We start from the raw sequence: 15,922 nt of genomic DNA on the forward strand, positions 1-15,922 counted from the left end.
GGCCCGGAGGGGAGCTGGGTTCTGTCCTGGATTTCAAGGCTGAGCAGTGCAACCAGCACTCGGCTCTGGGAGCGCTTCCACGTGTGCCCCTTGTCCCTGAGAAACCGGTGGCTTTTCCTTTAGCCAGGGAAGCTGCCCTGCGGGTTGGCTGTGTGGGTTGGAGAGGGGGAGGAGGAAATGCAGCTTCCAGTGACGGGGAGAGAGAAAAGCCCCGAAGGCTGGAGCTGAGAGCCGGGGTGGCTCAGGGCCGCTTTTGGGGAGGGTGGCTGAGCCTGGCGCGTCCCGTGGCGCGGTGTGAGTGGCACAGCAGAGCCCCGAGGGGCGTTTGGGCTCTCGCTGAGCCAGGAGAGGCTCTCGGGCTGCACAGACCACAGCAGGGGAGCAGCAGGAGCCCGCCCAGCCCAGGCTCCGCTGCGGGCCGGGAAGGACGCGGGGCCGGTGTCACCCAGGCTCGGTGACATTTCCAGCCAGCTCCTGCTGCCAGTGTCGGGAGGGGGAGGGGATCTCCTCCCGGAGTGTGTGGCTCTGGCAGTGCCTCTCCGGTGCTGGAGCTGTCACAGCAGGGCAGGTTCCCAGGGAAGCGCTGCCGAGCAGGAGCTGGCCGGGCGCCCGCTGCTCCCGGGCTCTGCCCCAGCCCGATGGGAGCGACCGGGAGCTGCCCGGCTCCGGCCGGGCCGGGCTCCGGGCTGGGCTGGGCCGAGCCCCGGGCGCTCCATCGCCCCGTGGCTCCCCCCAGGACGGCTCTGAGCCCGAGGAGCCCGCTGGCACCGCCGGGAGCGGGGACGTGTCCCCGCTGTCCTGAGCGTGTCTGGCCGAGGGCAGGCAGAGGAGCCATCGGTGGCAAGTCCCTGGCAAACCCTTTTGTTTCTCCTCAAATGAGAGCTTGCACAAACAATGATGGCACCATTCCTGCTCTGCACATCGATCCAGTGCTGTAGTCAGGCAAGAGAGCTGCAATAAAACCCTGGCCTTTAATTTTATGCATGGAGAACTTCTTACCTGCTCTCCCCTCCCTGTCCGCCCCCCCACAGTTCCTTTTCCAACTGCAGCTATTTTTCCCTGCTGACTTCAGGTGTTTTGTATTCTGCTTAGATCAATAGCAGCACAACAGCAGCAGCTTTCCAGTTGTCACCAGGAAGACCCTGCTGTCAGCTCCAGCTCAGCCGTGCTCTGCCGGGGCTGGAGAGCCCTTGTGCTTCCCCGACAGACACAAAGAGCCGCACAGCAAACCAGTGCTCTATTGATTTGGGGTTTAATTATTATTTTTTTTTTTAATCCAGCCTGGGGAAAGCTGTGTTCTTCCCGAGCTCCGGCAGCGGGGTTTGCCTTCCTGCACTTGGTTCCCGAGGGAGTGAAGAGTCCGAGCTGCCCCTTGCCCAGGCGGGAGGTGGCACTGCGGGGATACGTCCTGTCAGAGCTGTCCCTGCTCTGCGCCTTTGCCAAGGAGCTGCTCCCTGGTGATATCCTGCTTAGCAGCCTCCCAGCCACGAGCAGGAAGAGCAAATCCATTGCCTAATCCGACAAACGTGCCAGGACCACATTAGCTGATGTGAACATTGGCCCTCATTTGTGGCTTTTTCACAATCTCTGATATTTATGTTGGCCTGGAGCAAATCGATGCCAGGGTTTTTTTTTTTCTTTGTCGAACAAAAAGTGTTCACTGAAACACAAGCTTTGTGTGCATCTCCCATCCCCAGTGCCAAAATGGAATCACAGAATGTTAAGGGTTGGAAGGGACCTCAGAGAGCATCTCACTCCAGCTCCTGCCAGGGCAGGGACACCTTGCCTTGGCTGCTCCCGGCCCCAGTGTCCAGCCCGGCCTTGGGCACTCCAGGGATCCAGGGGCAGCCCCAGCTGCTCTGGGCACCTGTGCCAGGGCCTGCCCACCCTCACAGGGAGGGATTTCTTCCTCTTATCCAATCTGATTTCCCTCTTTCAGTTTGCACCCATTACTCTTTGTCCTGAAAGAGGAAAGCAGAAACCAAAGCACCAGCCACGGCTTCGCTCTCACGTGTTTGATTTCCTCAGCTTTCTGTCTTTTGGAGACAGACTATTTTGTGGTTCCTTTTCCATCAGACAGCTGAACGCTCAACGGGAGTTGCTGTGGCTTGAGTGGGGAGAGGCCACCCTGACAGGAGACTTCAGTGACATCTTCTGCTGCCCCAGTGGCCCTTCCAAAGGGAAGGACCCCAGGTGGTGGCCCCTGCGAGGCGGGCAGAGGTCACCCATCTCCCGGGCCTTCCCCTGGAGGCCTCAGGGCTCTAAAGCTCGCTGTGAAGTGCTGTTCTGTCCTGAAACACAGAACAGCCATGGCCAGACTCAGCCTAACAGGTGGGACGAGGCAGGGAGGGGAAAGCAGGGCACGAAGCAGGGAGAAGCCTTTGGTGAAGGAGAGGAACGTGGGTGAAAAATGGGAGCTGCAGGTTTGCGGTGAGCGTTGGGAACGGGCTGTGTCCGTCCCCAGATCCACCTTGGCTCTGCGCTGCCCCTGTACCACGTGCAGGAAGGGGCCAGGACTGCTAATTTCACTCCCAGGCCCTGGCAGGGCAGCGCGACATCCCAGCTCTCCTGGAGAGCCCTGGCTGCTCCGTGCCTGGACGGGAAGCACGGCTACGGCCCCTGGGCGAGGAAAACGGGGTTCCAAGGAAAACGGGGAAGGGTGCAGAGCTGGAAGGTGGACACCGGCAGCTCTCCTGCACCCCCGGGGCAGAACAGCCCTGTCCTGGCTGGGCTGGGGCAGCCCTGGCCTCCCTGTGCCTCCCCCAGCCCCAGGGGTCTCTCTGTGCTCCGAGTGCGTTCTGGTGGGTGGAAATCTGGAATAAACACATTTCTCCAGCTCCCTCGTGTAGTTCCAATTTAACCTCCTAATAAAGCAGTTGTTATTTTTCTAACCCTCTGCTTTCCCTCTGCAAATGCTGTTGCTGCTCTGGCAGTTCCTCCCCCGTCCCGGGAGGCTCAGTGGGATGATGATTTCTGATGATTTCTGATGATTTCTGATGATTTCTGCTCCTGTGTTCCCTCGGGGGCTTTACGGGGGCTCCTCTAGCTCCTGGCCTCGGGGACAGCCCCGGGCTCGTGGTGGCCCCAGTGAGGGGCGCAGGGAGCAGGAGGGGCTGTCCCGGGGCTCCGGACCCGGGTGTGGGGCCAGCCCGGCGGGTCTGGGGCCAGCCCGGCGGGCTTTGGGGTCCGGGCTGGGATGGGGGTCGGGGCCGGACCTGGGGTCTGGTCCCGGGGCCCCGGCCCGGGCCCCATCCCGGTGCGGTCCCATTCCCGGCCCGTTCCCATTCCCCTTCCCGGTCCGGGCCCGTTCCGGGTCCCATTCCCATTCCTGTTCCCGGTGCGGTCTTATTCCCAGTTCCGTTCCCGGTCCTGTTGTGTTCCCGGCCCGTTCCCAGTGCGGTCCCGTTCCCATTCCCGGTCCCGGTCCGGGCCCGTTCCCAGTGCGGTCCCGTTCCCATTCCCGGGCCCGTTCCCGTGCGGGCCTGGGCCCGGTCCTGTCCTATTCCCGGTCCCGGTCCTATTCCCGGTCCTGTCCTATTCCCGGTCCCGGGCCCGTCCCCGGTTCCCCGGTTCCCGGAAGCGCGCGCGGCCCGCCGGAAGTGACGCGCTGCGGGCGCGCCCCGGGCATGGCGGCGGCGGAGCCCGGGATGAAGCAGTTCAATGGCGGCGCCGGCGCCGCGCCGGACGCGGAGCGCGGCCGCTTCCCGCACTGCGTGGTGTGGACCCCGATCCCCGTCCTGACGTGAGCGAGGCGCCGGGGCCGCGCCGGGGGCGGGCGGCGCGGCGGGGGCCGGGCCCGGGACGGGAGCCCCTCGCCTCCCCCGCGGCCTCCCCTCGCCTGTCCCGGCAGCCCCGCGCTTCTCCCGGGCCCCCCTCGCCCCTCCCGGTTCCCGTTGCCCCCGCCGAGTCCCGCTTGCCGTTCCCGGGGTGCCCGGCGCGGGGACGGGCTCGTTCTCGCAGCGCTGGCGAGTGCGGGACGGCTCCGTGCTGGTCGGGCTTGTCCCTGCGGGAGCGATCCAGGGCAACGCGGGGAGCGGTTGTGGAGCACGGCTTGGCCGCCGGGGTCTGGGGGCGGCCCGGGCCCCCGGGCGGACTCGGTGCGTTGCTTTGCCTCGCCGGGCTCGCCAGCCGAGCGTGGGCCGGCTCCGGGGAGAGCCCGGGAGTTCAGCTCCGGCCGTGGGAAGGTGCAGAGCTGGGGCTGTGCGGGCACAGCGAGGCTTGTTCTCTTGTTTTCCCACCTGCCGCTTCCCCGGGGTGCTCAGGTGATGTTTGCTCTTGTACCTGAGTCAGGCACAGGCTGTGGTGTGGGGCGTGCCGGGAACGGGATCGGGAACGGGAACGGGGACGGCCGCCCGGAGCTCTCCTCGCCCGGGAGAGGCTGCGCTTCCCCTCCTGCCGTCTCTTTTATCTTTTTGAATCTCTTTTCTTTTGTGATTGCTTAAAATGTTCACCTCAGCCTTTTGCTGGAGGATTTTCCCAGAGCTTTTTAACATTCCTGACCCCAGCTGGGAGAGCTGAAGGGAGCTGCCAGAGCCGTTCAGGCCCTCGGGGAGAAAGGAGAGGGAAATCAGGGAGACGAGGAAAGCTGAGGGTGCTGGAGCATGTGGGAGAGGGCTGGAACGGGACCTGGAGCATTCACTCCTGCGCGATAGTGGTGGAGGAGGCTGGCATAGAGGTCTGACAGGAAAAGGGTTTGGGATACAGATCTGGTGAGGGAAGAGGACTGGGATATAGGTCTGACAGGGAAAGGGTTTGGGATACAGATCTGGTGAGGGAAGAGGACTGGGATATAGGTCTGACAGGGAAAGGGTTTGGGATACAGATCTGGTGAGGGAAGAGGACTGGGATGTTGGTCTGCTGCTCCCTGGGGCTGTAAACATCCATCAGGGAGGAGGTCTGTGACACAGTGGCATCTTCTAGAGGAGGGAATGCTCTTCCTGGAGCCAGGAGCTCTGTTTTCTGTCTGGAGAGCTCGAGTCTGGGTTGCTGTGGGAAGCTGCAGCGTGATGGGAAGGCGGGCAGGGTGACCTGGTTTTGGTTGCTGGAGCGGAAAGTCCGGTTTTCTGCCGAGGCAGTGCCTGCAGGATCTGGTCTTTGCGCTTGGCTGCACACCGGCGTTTGTCGGGGCTGGGCTGGCCCGTGCCTGCCCTGGGCAGGGCGCTCGGGGGGTGCTGTTCTCCTCCAGCCTCCCGCCAGGGCGCCTGGGGCCGCTCCCCTGGTGTTTTCCCTGCGCCCTGGGCCCCTTCCAGCCCCTGCCTGGCTTTGTGTCCCAGCTCCCCGCGGTGTGGGCAGGGCCAGGAGCCCTCCTGACGGGGCCCTGTCCCCCGCAGGTGGCTGTTCCCCATCATTGGCCACATGGGCATCTGCACCTCGGCCGGCGTCATCCGCGACTTCGCGGGGCCCTACTTCGTGTCCGTGAGTACCCCTGCACCCCGGGCCCCTGCCCTCTCCTGCTCAAATAACGCCTTCAGGGCCTTTCCAGGGGGCTGGGATCCTCGCTGTTGCTCCACTGGAGCTCATTTGGGGGCCTGATAAATAATGGCTGGTTTGGTGAGGAGAAGGGGGGGAAAAAATCTTGTGTTCCAGGCTCTAAATTAGGAGTTTAGGACTTAAATTCTCTTAATTCTGAGTAGCAGAAGTGCCTGCAGCTGCCTCAGCGTGGTTGTTTCTGTCGTGCTGCTCCACATCAGGTGTGTGCCAGGCCTCTTAGGCTGCTGAGGGTCCAGGGCATTCTGAAAGTAAAGAGAGTTTTAATTTGGGATAATTAATGCTCCTAATAGACTGAGACATTTGCAACCAAGAGTTAACAAAATAGCAACACTTAAAAAAAAAAAAAAGGGAGGGGACCAAGGCACTTGTAGGTAAGTGATGTCACTGTGTGTGGAGTGTAAAGGTGCCCTCGCCCAGAGCAGGAGTGTGGAAACAACGGGATTCCTCACCCAGGCACACCGGGGCTGGGTCTGGGGCAGTTGGATCACTCAGCCAGCCGACTGTGAGACCTCCAGCACCACCCCCAATATGCCCTGAATATTGGCTTCAACCTCCTGAGACAATTCTCCTTTTTTTTTGTAGGAAGACAACATGGCATTTGGGAAACCCGTGAAGTAAGTGCTGCCTGTTTGTATTAAACCGACCAACTGCCCTGCAGTTCCTGGGGACAGACGTGCTGTGACATTGCTTTTCCTGGTGCTCAGCTGCCCTCATTCACCTTGGTGGCCGCTGTGTCTCTGCTTTTCAGGAAACCACATTAAATTAAATCTTTTTAGCAGCATGACAGCAGCGTGGTGGTGTTAATAACCAGAGCTGCGTGGAGCCTTTGTTAGAGAAAAGGAAAAGAGAAGGCTAGACTGTTCTAGGGTGGTGTTAACAAGTGCTCTGAGTAAACACTGCCTGGCTGTGCTGGTGAGCTGGGGTCACTCCCATCCTGCCAGTGCTGGGGCAGGAGAAGGGCCGGGGTTGTGTCCCCCAGGTCAGCTTTGTGTTCGGAATGGCCGGGAGGCTCCTTCGGGAGGTGGGAGCAGCCCAGGCTGTCCCTGAGCTCTGTGATTTCTGTCTGGGGTGCCGGGCGTGCTGAGCAGCCCTTCTGCTGCTCTGCTCATCCCCCAGAGCTGGGCTCCGTGCGTTTCAGAGGCGCTGGGTTTACCCAAGTCCTCCAAGCCTGTGCAGGGCGAGGAGTTGGACTCGATGATGCTCGTGGCTCCTTTGTGACTGTGATTCCACCATCTTCCTACTGGGAGGAGCAAGCACTGGGGGAGGTGCAGCGGTGGAACAATGCAAAGGAAACTTTTCTCATCCTTGCAGGTACTGGAAACTGGATCCCAGCAAAGTCTATGCCACTGGTCCCAACGCCTGGGACACGGCCGTGCACGACGCGTCCGAGGAGTACAAGCACCGCATGGTACAGCTCCTGTGCTGGCTGGGAGGGAGGGAGGATCCCCCAGAGGCTCCAGGGAGTTCCCAGAGACATTCTGGATACCCCATCCCTGGAAATGTTCAAGGCCAGGTTGGAACAAGGAGCTTTAAAGTCCATCCAACCCACACCATTCCACCGTTCCGTATCTCTGCAGTGGTTGGAAGGGATCCCTCCCCAGTATTTGGCTCCTTGCCACAGGGGTGGGACCTGTGGCTCTCCACCAGGACTGGGAGACCTCAGGGGCAGGATTTCTAATCCCTTTTTGTGTTCCAGCACAACCTTTGCTGTGACAACTGCCATTCCCACGTGGCTCTGGCCTTAAACTTGATGAGATACGATAACAGCACCTCCTGGAACATGGTGAAACTGTGCTTCTTCACACTCCTCTACGGGAAATACGTCAGGTGAGCTGAGGGACAGCCTGCATTCGGCAGCAGAAGGGGCTCTTTCATTCTCCCGAGCCCTCTGAAGCATCACCTGGCCCATGGAGAAGGGAGAAACATCCCCCGAGCCATGGGTGTGTTGCTGGTGGGTGGTGCTGTCACTGCCTGTGCTCAGCAAGAGAAGCAGGAGTGCTTGCTGGGTTGCACTAGGTGCTGCTCCCAAAATACTGTTTCTGGCTGCTAATTTGGAGTGCCTGGAATTTGGGAAATGCTGGCTAAAGCAGATCTCACTCTGTGTTGTCTTCTGGCTGGGTTAGGTCAGAACATAAGGTCACAGGATGGCTTTTCTCCAAGGATTACTGGTTTCCCTCCCCTCTCTTGAATCTTGTTTACATAAAAACTGGTCTGATTTCCAGCTGCTGTGGAGCTTCCCACTGGAGTGGGGAGGGAAACCCTGAGTTTTCCTTAGGGAAGGGCTTATGAAGCTCCACTTCTGTGGAGTCTTCCCTGTTCTGGAAGAGCTTCTTTACCTGCTTTTGGGCAAGGATAGCTCCAGCTGTCTTGGTTAAATCCACCAGCAGTCGGAATGACAAGCCCTGTGGTAATGGGGTTTCTTTTTTGTGGCCTCCTGTCACCATTCCTGTCTGTGCAGGTATGAAATGGGCTTGTCTTTGACTTAATTTAAGCTGGAAGGAGACTCCAGCCCTGTTTGAGGTATATTTATTGTGGTCCTGACTGAGTCTCAGTTTCTAACACCAAATTTCCAGGACGGGGTGTGTGGCAGTGCCAGCAGCAGGTAACAGTCAGGCATTTGTCTCCCTCTGATTCCTCCAGTTATTCTCCCATCCTTTTGTCTCTGCTGGTGTCTCACATTTAAACCTTCCCCCCTTTCCCTCCTGCAGCATAGGGGGGTTTGTGAAGACCTGGCTGCCCTTTGTCCTCTTCCTGGGGGTGATTGTGACCGTGGTTCTCACCCTCCACCTGCGGTGATGGCAGCCCTGACCCCCCAGTGCCTGAGCACACAAAGGAAGAAACTGTGACTGACCCAGCAGGATGGAGGCGTGGGACTCTGGGAGCCGTTTCCAGGGAAGGTGGCAGCCCCACTGCATCGTGACAGCTCATCTTCGTCTCCTGGAGCTGGCTTCTTTTCCTCCTGTTTCTGTTCTGTCGATGGTCTCTCCCAGTGCCAGGGGTCTGGAAGCTTCTGCCCTCTCCCTTTCTGCAGCTGGGGAGGTGGGAATGGGATCAGGAAAGGAGAGGGGTGGGCACCTTTGCTTTCAGTGCCAAGAAAAGCCTCAAGGCAAACTCTGCCTCCTGCAGTGGCACGAGCAGGTACGCCTTGGGAGGGTCTCTCTGGTCACCTGCTTTCCTCCTCTTCACCAGACGCTTCCTCAGATTCCCCGGGTCTCCAGCTAGGAGTTGCTGTTTTCCCTGTGGCACATCTCTCCAGCAGCACACATTCCAAAGGGGAAAGTGTGGGGGTCTTCCTGGGAGGGTGGGGTGCCCCAGCACTCAGCGAAGGCCCCCCAGCAGCGGCAGGAGGCTGTTGGGGTGGGACGCTCCTGAGGGACGCTCCGTGGCAGGGCCAGCTCCCCTGGTCCTGCTGGTGAGCCTGGAAAGGCAGGAAAGCTGAAGGGCTGCCTTGGGAGCGGCTCATGGCAGGGTGCACCCTTCAGGAGCCTGCTGCAGCTTTGGGAGGCAGCCCTTGGTCCCTTTTAGCTTGTGCCAGAGAAAATGCCACTTCCTGCTTCTCCTTGGGCTCTCTGTTGCTAAATCTGGCACTGCAGTCCTCACAAGCCACTCGTTTCCCTTTGATCCCCGTGCTCCCAGCAGGCAGCAGCTGGGGCAGAGAGCCGGAGCCTGGGGCTGGAAAACCTCTGTGGGAGCAGCACCTGAGCCTAGAGCTGGAGAGAGGAGGTGAAGGCACTGGAAGTTGCCCGTCTGGCTGGGCTTTGCAGCAGCAAACTGGGGCAGTGGCTTTCTCCTGGCTGGTCCCGGGCGGTGACTGAGGAAAGGTTTAGGGAGCTTTGGGGAGCACACCTGGGCACAGGTGCTGTGCAGGGATTGGTGTGAGGAGCACAGCTCGGGCAGGATGGGCCATGGGGGGGTTGTCCCTGAGTGCCAGGCAGGAAGGGAGTTTGGATGTGACCTGGAACCCCTTCTACAACTGGGTCTGCTCTGCAGGTGCTGATTTTGGAGGGCTCTGAGCCAGGGGGAATTTGAAACCCCAGCCTGGCTGAAGGGTCATGTGCAGCTGAGCAGGTCCCTGCTGACTGCAGAGGGGGGAGAAGAGCTTTTCCACTCACACCTTTACTCCAGTACCTGACGGGTTCCAAGGAATCCATTTCAAGGAGTGCTTGTGGCCAGCAGGAAAGCTTTCCTGGGGTCCCTGCCACATCTGCAGCTTCCTCTGACTGCAGAGCCCACTCACTGTCAGCCCGCTGGTTTTCAACCCCTCCCCACTGTGGGAGGCTTGGACCCTCCTCTTGAGCTCGTTTCTGTGTTTTGCCCTTTTCCTCAGCCACTCTTAAATCACCCCGTACGCCTCCTGGTCATTGTTGTCCCTCTGTCACCCCATGGTGGCCTTCCCCATCAGCCTGGAGCTGAAGCATTGCTCTGTGCAGTCCTTCCCTTCCTGTGTGAGAGCATGGGATGGAGGCTGCTGGGCCTGGGCCGCCGGAATCCCGATCAGAGAGAGCCTGGCTGAAAGGACGGAGTGTTCCGAGCTCTGTTCTCCGCCCAGGAGCCGCTGCCCAGCGTGCCCAGGGCGAGGCAGCCGGCTGGGAGAGGGGAATGCTTTCCCTGGGTGTTGATTTCGGTGTGATTCCTTGGAGTGCCGGCCCCGGGGCTGGATCCACCCTCAGCAATAACCTCGAGCCCCTCTGCCCACCCCAGCCACGTTTTATCCACCAGCTCTGCAAGAATTGCCAAAGCTGAGACTTGGGGGTGTCGGGGGGCCCCTGGACTTCCAAAACCCCACTGTGAAATTCCCTCTCGTTTGCTCCTGATGCTTTTTACCAGAGCAGAGTTCGCAATGGCGAGGGCGAGCCCCCATCCCTCATCCTTTGTTCCCTTCATCTCTGCGGGGCGCTGGATTTCTTTGTAAATATTTAAACTCTGCTTCTGTGGTTTCATAATCCCGACGGCAGGGAAATAAACTGATTTCTGTGGATATTTCCAAGTGCTGTATCTCTTCCCTGCTGCCAGCCCTCAGCCAAGAGCAGGTTTGGGATCGGGATCTCCCTGCCCCACAGAGCCCTGGCCCCTCTCCTACCCAAAGGAGCCGGATCCTGAAGCTCCCACACCTTTGGCTTTATGAACTCGCCCTTTTCCCTGCTCCAGGGAAAACTCACAACCCTGCTGCTGGAAGGAGGTTTGGGGGGCAGGAGAATTCCCTGTCCCTGCAGTGCAGGAAGAGTTTGTGGGATTTAATGCCAGGTCTCGACACCTGGGCAGGGGCAGCCAAGTGTTCTGGGGTGGGAGATGCTTTTCTCCAAGGCTGATTCCCTTCAGCTGTGAACAGCTTCCCTTTTGTCTGTGCTGTGTCCTTTTTTCCGGGAGGCACTGCTTTCCCAGCTCCTTTCCCTTCCCAGCCCGGAGCCCCCATCTTCCCTGGGGAGGGGATGCCTGTCCTGGCCCTGGGGCTGCCAGAAGCAAGAGCCAGACTCATTTTCCCCTCTCCCAGCAGGGTCTGCTGCCTGAACTGGGAGCAGGGAAAGCTGTGCCTGCCGACTGCAGATGTAGCCACTGATTTTCTGTTCCATCTGATATCCAGAGGCTGGAGCTGTGGGGAGGGACTGCATCAGCCTTAAAATTAGGTTGTGTCCGAGGCCAGGGGATTTCATGGTGCAGCCATTTCATGGAGAACCACCTGGATCCTCCTGCTCAGCCCCTCCAGGCAAGCAAGCTCAGCTCCTGCGGGCTGGCGGGCGGCTCCGCGGGCTTTGTCCCGCACACAGCTGTCGCTGGAAGGTGAGGTGAGGATGCCAAGCCCCCGGGACCGCAGGGGTCCCTCCCAAGCCTGGCAGGATTTCCCAAACAATCCTCCCTGCCTCCGGGAGCTCGGGGGATCTGAGTGGGACGTGTGGGGTGAGCCGCGTGCCTCAGGTCACGGATGTGGGGACTGGAGGGAAGCAGCCCTCCAGAAGCCTGGGTGTGCCGGGCAGTCCCACTCAGATGCTGCGGGCAGGAGGCTGCTGCGCCAGCCCTGCTCCCCTCGCTTTCCGCCGCGGGCTCCCAGCGCAGCCCCGGGAGCCGGGAGTGCTGCACAATGGAATGTCAGGATCCGTCCCAGCTGCCACATGGCCTGAGCCCTCCTCCCGGAGCGACCCCGCTGCTCCCCCCGCAGCCCTCCCCGCCTGGGGTGGCCGCGTGTGAGCGACCCCCGGCAGCAGCGGGGCTGGGAGTGTCACCGCGGGGAGCCGCCTTTGAAGTGGGGTCACTTTTCGGCAGCTGGCCGGAGGGGAGGGGTCCCAGGGGTCACCCCCTTAGGGGGTGCATCAAAGGGCTCCCCCAGGAACGATGTCCGGCGCACTGGGAGCTTTGGAAGCTGCCGGGGCTGCGGTGCCTCCCAGGCTGTGGATCCCTCCTTGTCCTCACGCCGCTGTTTCCCAGGCAGGGGAGGGAAGGGGGTGTGAGACCCGGCGCTGGCCTCCCATGAATGTCATTCCCAGCCAGAGGCACAGCTGGAAACGCCTCGAGGTCCCTGCTCTGGTGTGGGGATTTGAAATAGAAAATTAAAAGTAGGTGTAAGCAAAAGGGTCCCCAGCCCCAGGGAGTTGGGGTCTGTCACCGTGAGAGCTGGGGTCCCTCCCTGTGGGAACTGGGGTCCCTCCCAGGGGGATGTGGCACCATTCCTGCGTGTCCAGGGAGCGCTGAGTGCCACATCAAGGGGCCTGGGAGGGCAGAGGGCACGGGAGGCTGAGATCCCAGCAGAGGAACGGCCCAGGTGGCCCCATGCCCTTGGGGGGACACGCAGCAGTGTCAAAGCTGGGGTGCTGTGCTGCAAGGGCTTCCCCACCGCCCAAAAACCCACTGCTGGGTCTCTGCCCATGCTCCTGCCTCAGTTTCCCGCCGGGAGAACCAGACTTGCCTGTTCCTCCCGGACTTGAGGAGCAAGTCCTGCAGGGGGGGAGGGTTGGGGGCAGGCCGGGACTCGCCCCTGGCCAGCGCTGGCTCGGGGCTGCCCACGCGTCGCCGAAGTGAGACAGAACCTGCGCCGGGGCTGCAGCACCGGGGCTGCTCCACGAGCTGCCTGCAAGGAAAACCATCCCCGAGGGCTGGCCCGGCACCTGGCTCAGGTGTGCCGGTGGCCAGGGTGTTCCTGGGGGTCACCGGGTTGGGGCAGCCTCCGTCCCCAGCACCCGAGGCTGTGGCTGAGACCCAGCAAACTCGCTGCGCCTCTGGGCCACCAAGGATGGGGTGGGACACACGGCAGGATGTGTCCCACTGCTCCCCACGCCTTTCTCCGTCCCAGAAATGTTCCTCACTCTGGATGCTGCGGGGGAAAAGGGTCCAGGATGCCCAGAAGGGGCTTGGTGCCCACCCGGGGTGACCCAGAGCTGAGCCCCCGGCCCATGAGAAGCCCTGTGGGGACTCAGGTGTCCTCACAGCATTGTCCCTCTGCAGAGGCCTGGCTGCATTCCCAGGACACCCCCGGGATCGCGGGGATCCCATTCCTCTGGAACCCCCGCGCCGGAGCTGAGCAGCGAGCGCCCTGCAAGGGGAGAAGGAGGGGAGTGTGGCCCACGGACAGACACACGAAGCCACTGCTGAAGTCTCATTTCCTGAGAAACCAGGCTAAAAATAATCCCCTTTTCTTGCGGTCCTGTGCTCGTTAAGTGCTGCCATCTCTCATTAAAGATGGGGGGGGGAGCCTGTCCCCCACTCCCCGCCAGCTGCTCTCCCTCTGGCATCGAGGGAAACTGAGGCACAGGGCCGGCTGTGGTGCTCCTGCCCGGGCTGCATCCCTGCCTGGCACTGCCGGCCCCATCCTGCGTGGGGCTGAGCGCCCAGGGTGGTGCTGGGTGCTCAGGACCCCCGGCCGTTCAGAGCAAGAGGGGCTTGCTGCCGGCAGGACGGGGGTTGTGGGGCTGCATGTATCCGTGGGATAGGGAATGTGGGGCTGGGTGAGCTGTGGGGTGGGGGTGGGAGGGGATGGGGGGGAACCACGGTTTGAGGAGGGGGCTGGGGCCGTCCCGTGGGCTGGGAATGCATTATGGGATGGGGGCCGTGGAGCCCAGTTCACCCTGGGGGATGGGGTCCTGCAAAGCCCCAGGGGCCTGATGTTGCTCCACACTGGGCTTTTGGGGTGGGGGGCTTCAGGGCGCTGCAGGGGGGCAGGTGTACCGCTCCCCATGCCCAGCACAGACCAGTCCCCCCAGTTCCCCCAGGGCAGCCCAGGCGCTCTCCCAGGAGCCCCAGAGCCACATCCTGCCCCCAGCCCCCCGTGTGACACCAGGGTGGGACATCTCCCACCCATCCCCTTTTCCACACCCTTGGCTTCGAGTCTCCACCGGGTTTGGGGTCCCCCTGTGCCGGGGCGCATCCCCACTGCGCCACCCCTTCCCAGGCGCTGACGCCTCCCAGTTCAGCCCAGTTCAGCCCAGTTCAGTCCCGTCCGGCGGGTGCTGCTGGCTCCAGTCCCTGCTTTCGTGCCGCCGGGCGCGGAGGCGCTCGCAGGGCTGCGGTTGAGTCACCCCGGGCACAGCACCCAGCCAGGGCCGGGGCCGGGGGCACCGCGCACCCACCAGGGTCCCCGTGGGGCGCTGGGGGGGCGCCGAGCCACGGAGACCCCACCAGCGGGGCAGGTAAGCGGGGGCGCGGGGCTGAGCCCACCGCGGGGGGCGGCACCGGCGGCCCGGGGGGGCTGGCCCGGCCCCTCTCGCCCCGCTTGGGGGCTGCGCACCCCCACACCCCCTCCTCCCTCTGCTCCCCAGGGAGGAGCGTGGGCTGGGGGCTCCGGGTCACGCCTTTGGCGTGATTTTTCTTGTCCCCACGCTGTGACAGAGGCCGCGGTCTGGCCAGGGTCTGATGGGGTCCCTGGTGCTGGGAGGAGGCGAGGGGGTCCGGGCAGCCCTGGGCTGTGCTCCAGGCGACTGGGACCTGCCTGTGGGCTGTGGGGGTCACCCAGGAGGGGCTGGCCGTGGCTGCGTTTTGGGGAGGGGGCGTGGGGGGTGTTTCACGTCGTCTGGACCTCCCCTCCATCTTGTCGGGCTGCCTGCAATGAAAAAAGGGGACGTGCAACCCCCAGCTCGGCTGGTTGGGGAGGTTTAACTGGTTTGACTGGTCCCCCGTGCAGGGTGGGGGGCCGTGTGCCCAGCACCCCTCTGCGCCCTGGCGGGGCTGTGCTGCTTCTTCACGGCTCGGTTTTGGGGACAGCAGCGCCTGGCTCAGACTTAGGTGACATTTTTAGGCGGTGGCTCTGTTCCGGGGTGGGGGGACCCCCCCGTGTGCCGGTAGTAAACAGGATACGAGCGGCTGCGGCGGGGAGACAGCGGCAGCATCACCCCCGCCCACGGCAGAGCCGGTTCGTGCCCCCCGAGACCCCTCCCGGCCCCGGGGAGAGCCGGTTCGTGCCCCCCGAGACCCCTCCCGGCCCCGGGGAGAGCCGGTTCGTGCCCCCCGAGACCCCTCCCGGCCCCGGGGAGAGCCGGTTCGTGCCCCCCGAGACCCCTCCCGGCCCCGGGGAGAGCCGGTTCGTGCCCCCCGAGACCCCTCCCGGCCCCGGGGAGAGCCGGTTCGTGCCCCCCGAGACCCTTCCCGGCCCCGGGGAGAGCCGGTTCGTGCCCCCCGAGACCCCTCCCAGAGCGATGTCGGGCGCAGGGGGCTGGTGGGTGTCCCAGCTTTCCCCGAGGAGGGCAGGGGGTGTTGGGGTTCCCCTGTGTGTGGTGGGGGGTCCCTGGTGCTGGTTTGCTGCGGGCTGTGGCGGGGTTGGCACCCACCGTGCTCAGGACCTGGGCTGGGGTCCCCAACCCTGGGGGGTTTCTGACACCCCGGGGGCTGGGACAGGGGCACCTGTGGGGCAGGGATAGGACCCTCCGAGGGGCTGGGGACAGGCTGGGACAGGGCCACCCGTGGGGCGGGGTCAGAGTCACCTTTGGGGCTGGGGACGGGGCCGCTGGTGGAGGTGGGACACCCCAGGGCTTGGCTCTGTGGGTGCCCAGGAACCTGGGGTGTGCCCGGGAGGTGCCCGGGGCGGTTCAGGCAGATCCTGCCCCACGGCTGCTGCAATTTCCTGCCCTCGGTGACACCAGGCAGCGCTTTCCCAACACCGGGGACAGGAAGGGCCGTGGTGAGGCAGCGCCGGGCATGGGGCAAGACCCCACTGGGAGATGTGATGAGCTGAGTACGGTCTCAGCCTGGTTCGGGCTCAGCCCATCGTGGGGGCAGCCAAGCCCCTTCTGCCATCTGTCCGTGTGCCCTGGCAGCCGGTGAATCCCTGGGAAAGCGGGCAGAGGCAGAGCCAGCCCTGAGCAAACACGCTGGGCAAACAGCGGCCGCGGGCAGGGCTGGCGTGGCACGGAGCCGGCAGCGGCAGGAGCGGCACGGTGTCCCCGAGCCCGGCCTCGGGCTGCCTGTGCCCTTCTCCGGGCTCCCTCGGCATCGTCCCGCTCCGCGTTTGTCG

The 15,922-nt window shown here is 62.7% G+C and overlaps 1 protein-coding gene across 1 annotated transcript; it reads left to right on the forward strand.

Annotated features, from left to right (window-relative positions):
• The first annotated feature begins 3,595 nt into the window (after nt 1–3,595).
• Nucleotides 3,596–8,299, forward strand: TMEM222 (transmembrane protein 222). The gene is made up of 6 exons (XM_068172396.1): nt 3,596–3,742; nt 5,331–5,415; nt 6,073–6,104; nt 6,802–6,898; nt 7,187–7,317; nt 8,199–8,299. Exons 1-6 carry the CDS (start codon nt 3,627–3,629, stop codon nt 8,284–8,286), a joined length of 549 nt encoding a protein of 182 aa, XP_068028497.1. The 5' UTR covers nt 3,596–3,626; the 3' UTR covers nt 8,287–8,299.
• Nucleotides 8,300–15,922: the final 7,623 nt, after the last annotated feature.

Source organism: Anomalospiza imberbis, chromosome 25, assembly GCF_031753505.1.
Source record: "Anomalospiza imberbis isolate Cuckoo-Finch-1a 21T00152 chromosome 25, ASM3175350v1, whole genome shotgun sequence".
NCBI classification, from domain to species: domain Eukaryota; kingdom Metazoa; phylum Chordata; class Aves; order Passeriformes; family Viduidae; genus Anomalospiza; species Anomalospiza imberbis.

Excerpts from the sequence above, each read along its gene's own strand:
- TMEM222 (XM_068172396.1), top strand. The coding sequence starts at position 3,627 with ATGGCGGCGGCGGAGCCCGGGATGAAGCAGTTCAATGGCGGCGCCGGC. Across the intron at positions 3,743-5,330 it reads ACCCCGATCCCCGTCCTGAC|GTGGCTGTTCCCCATCATTG; the intron begins GTGAGCGAGGCG and ends TGTCCCCCGCAG. Across the intron at positions 6,899-7,186 it reads AGGAGTACAAGCACCGCATG|CACAACCTTTGCTGTGACAA; the intron begins GTACAGCTCCTG and ends TTTGTGTTCCAG.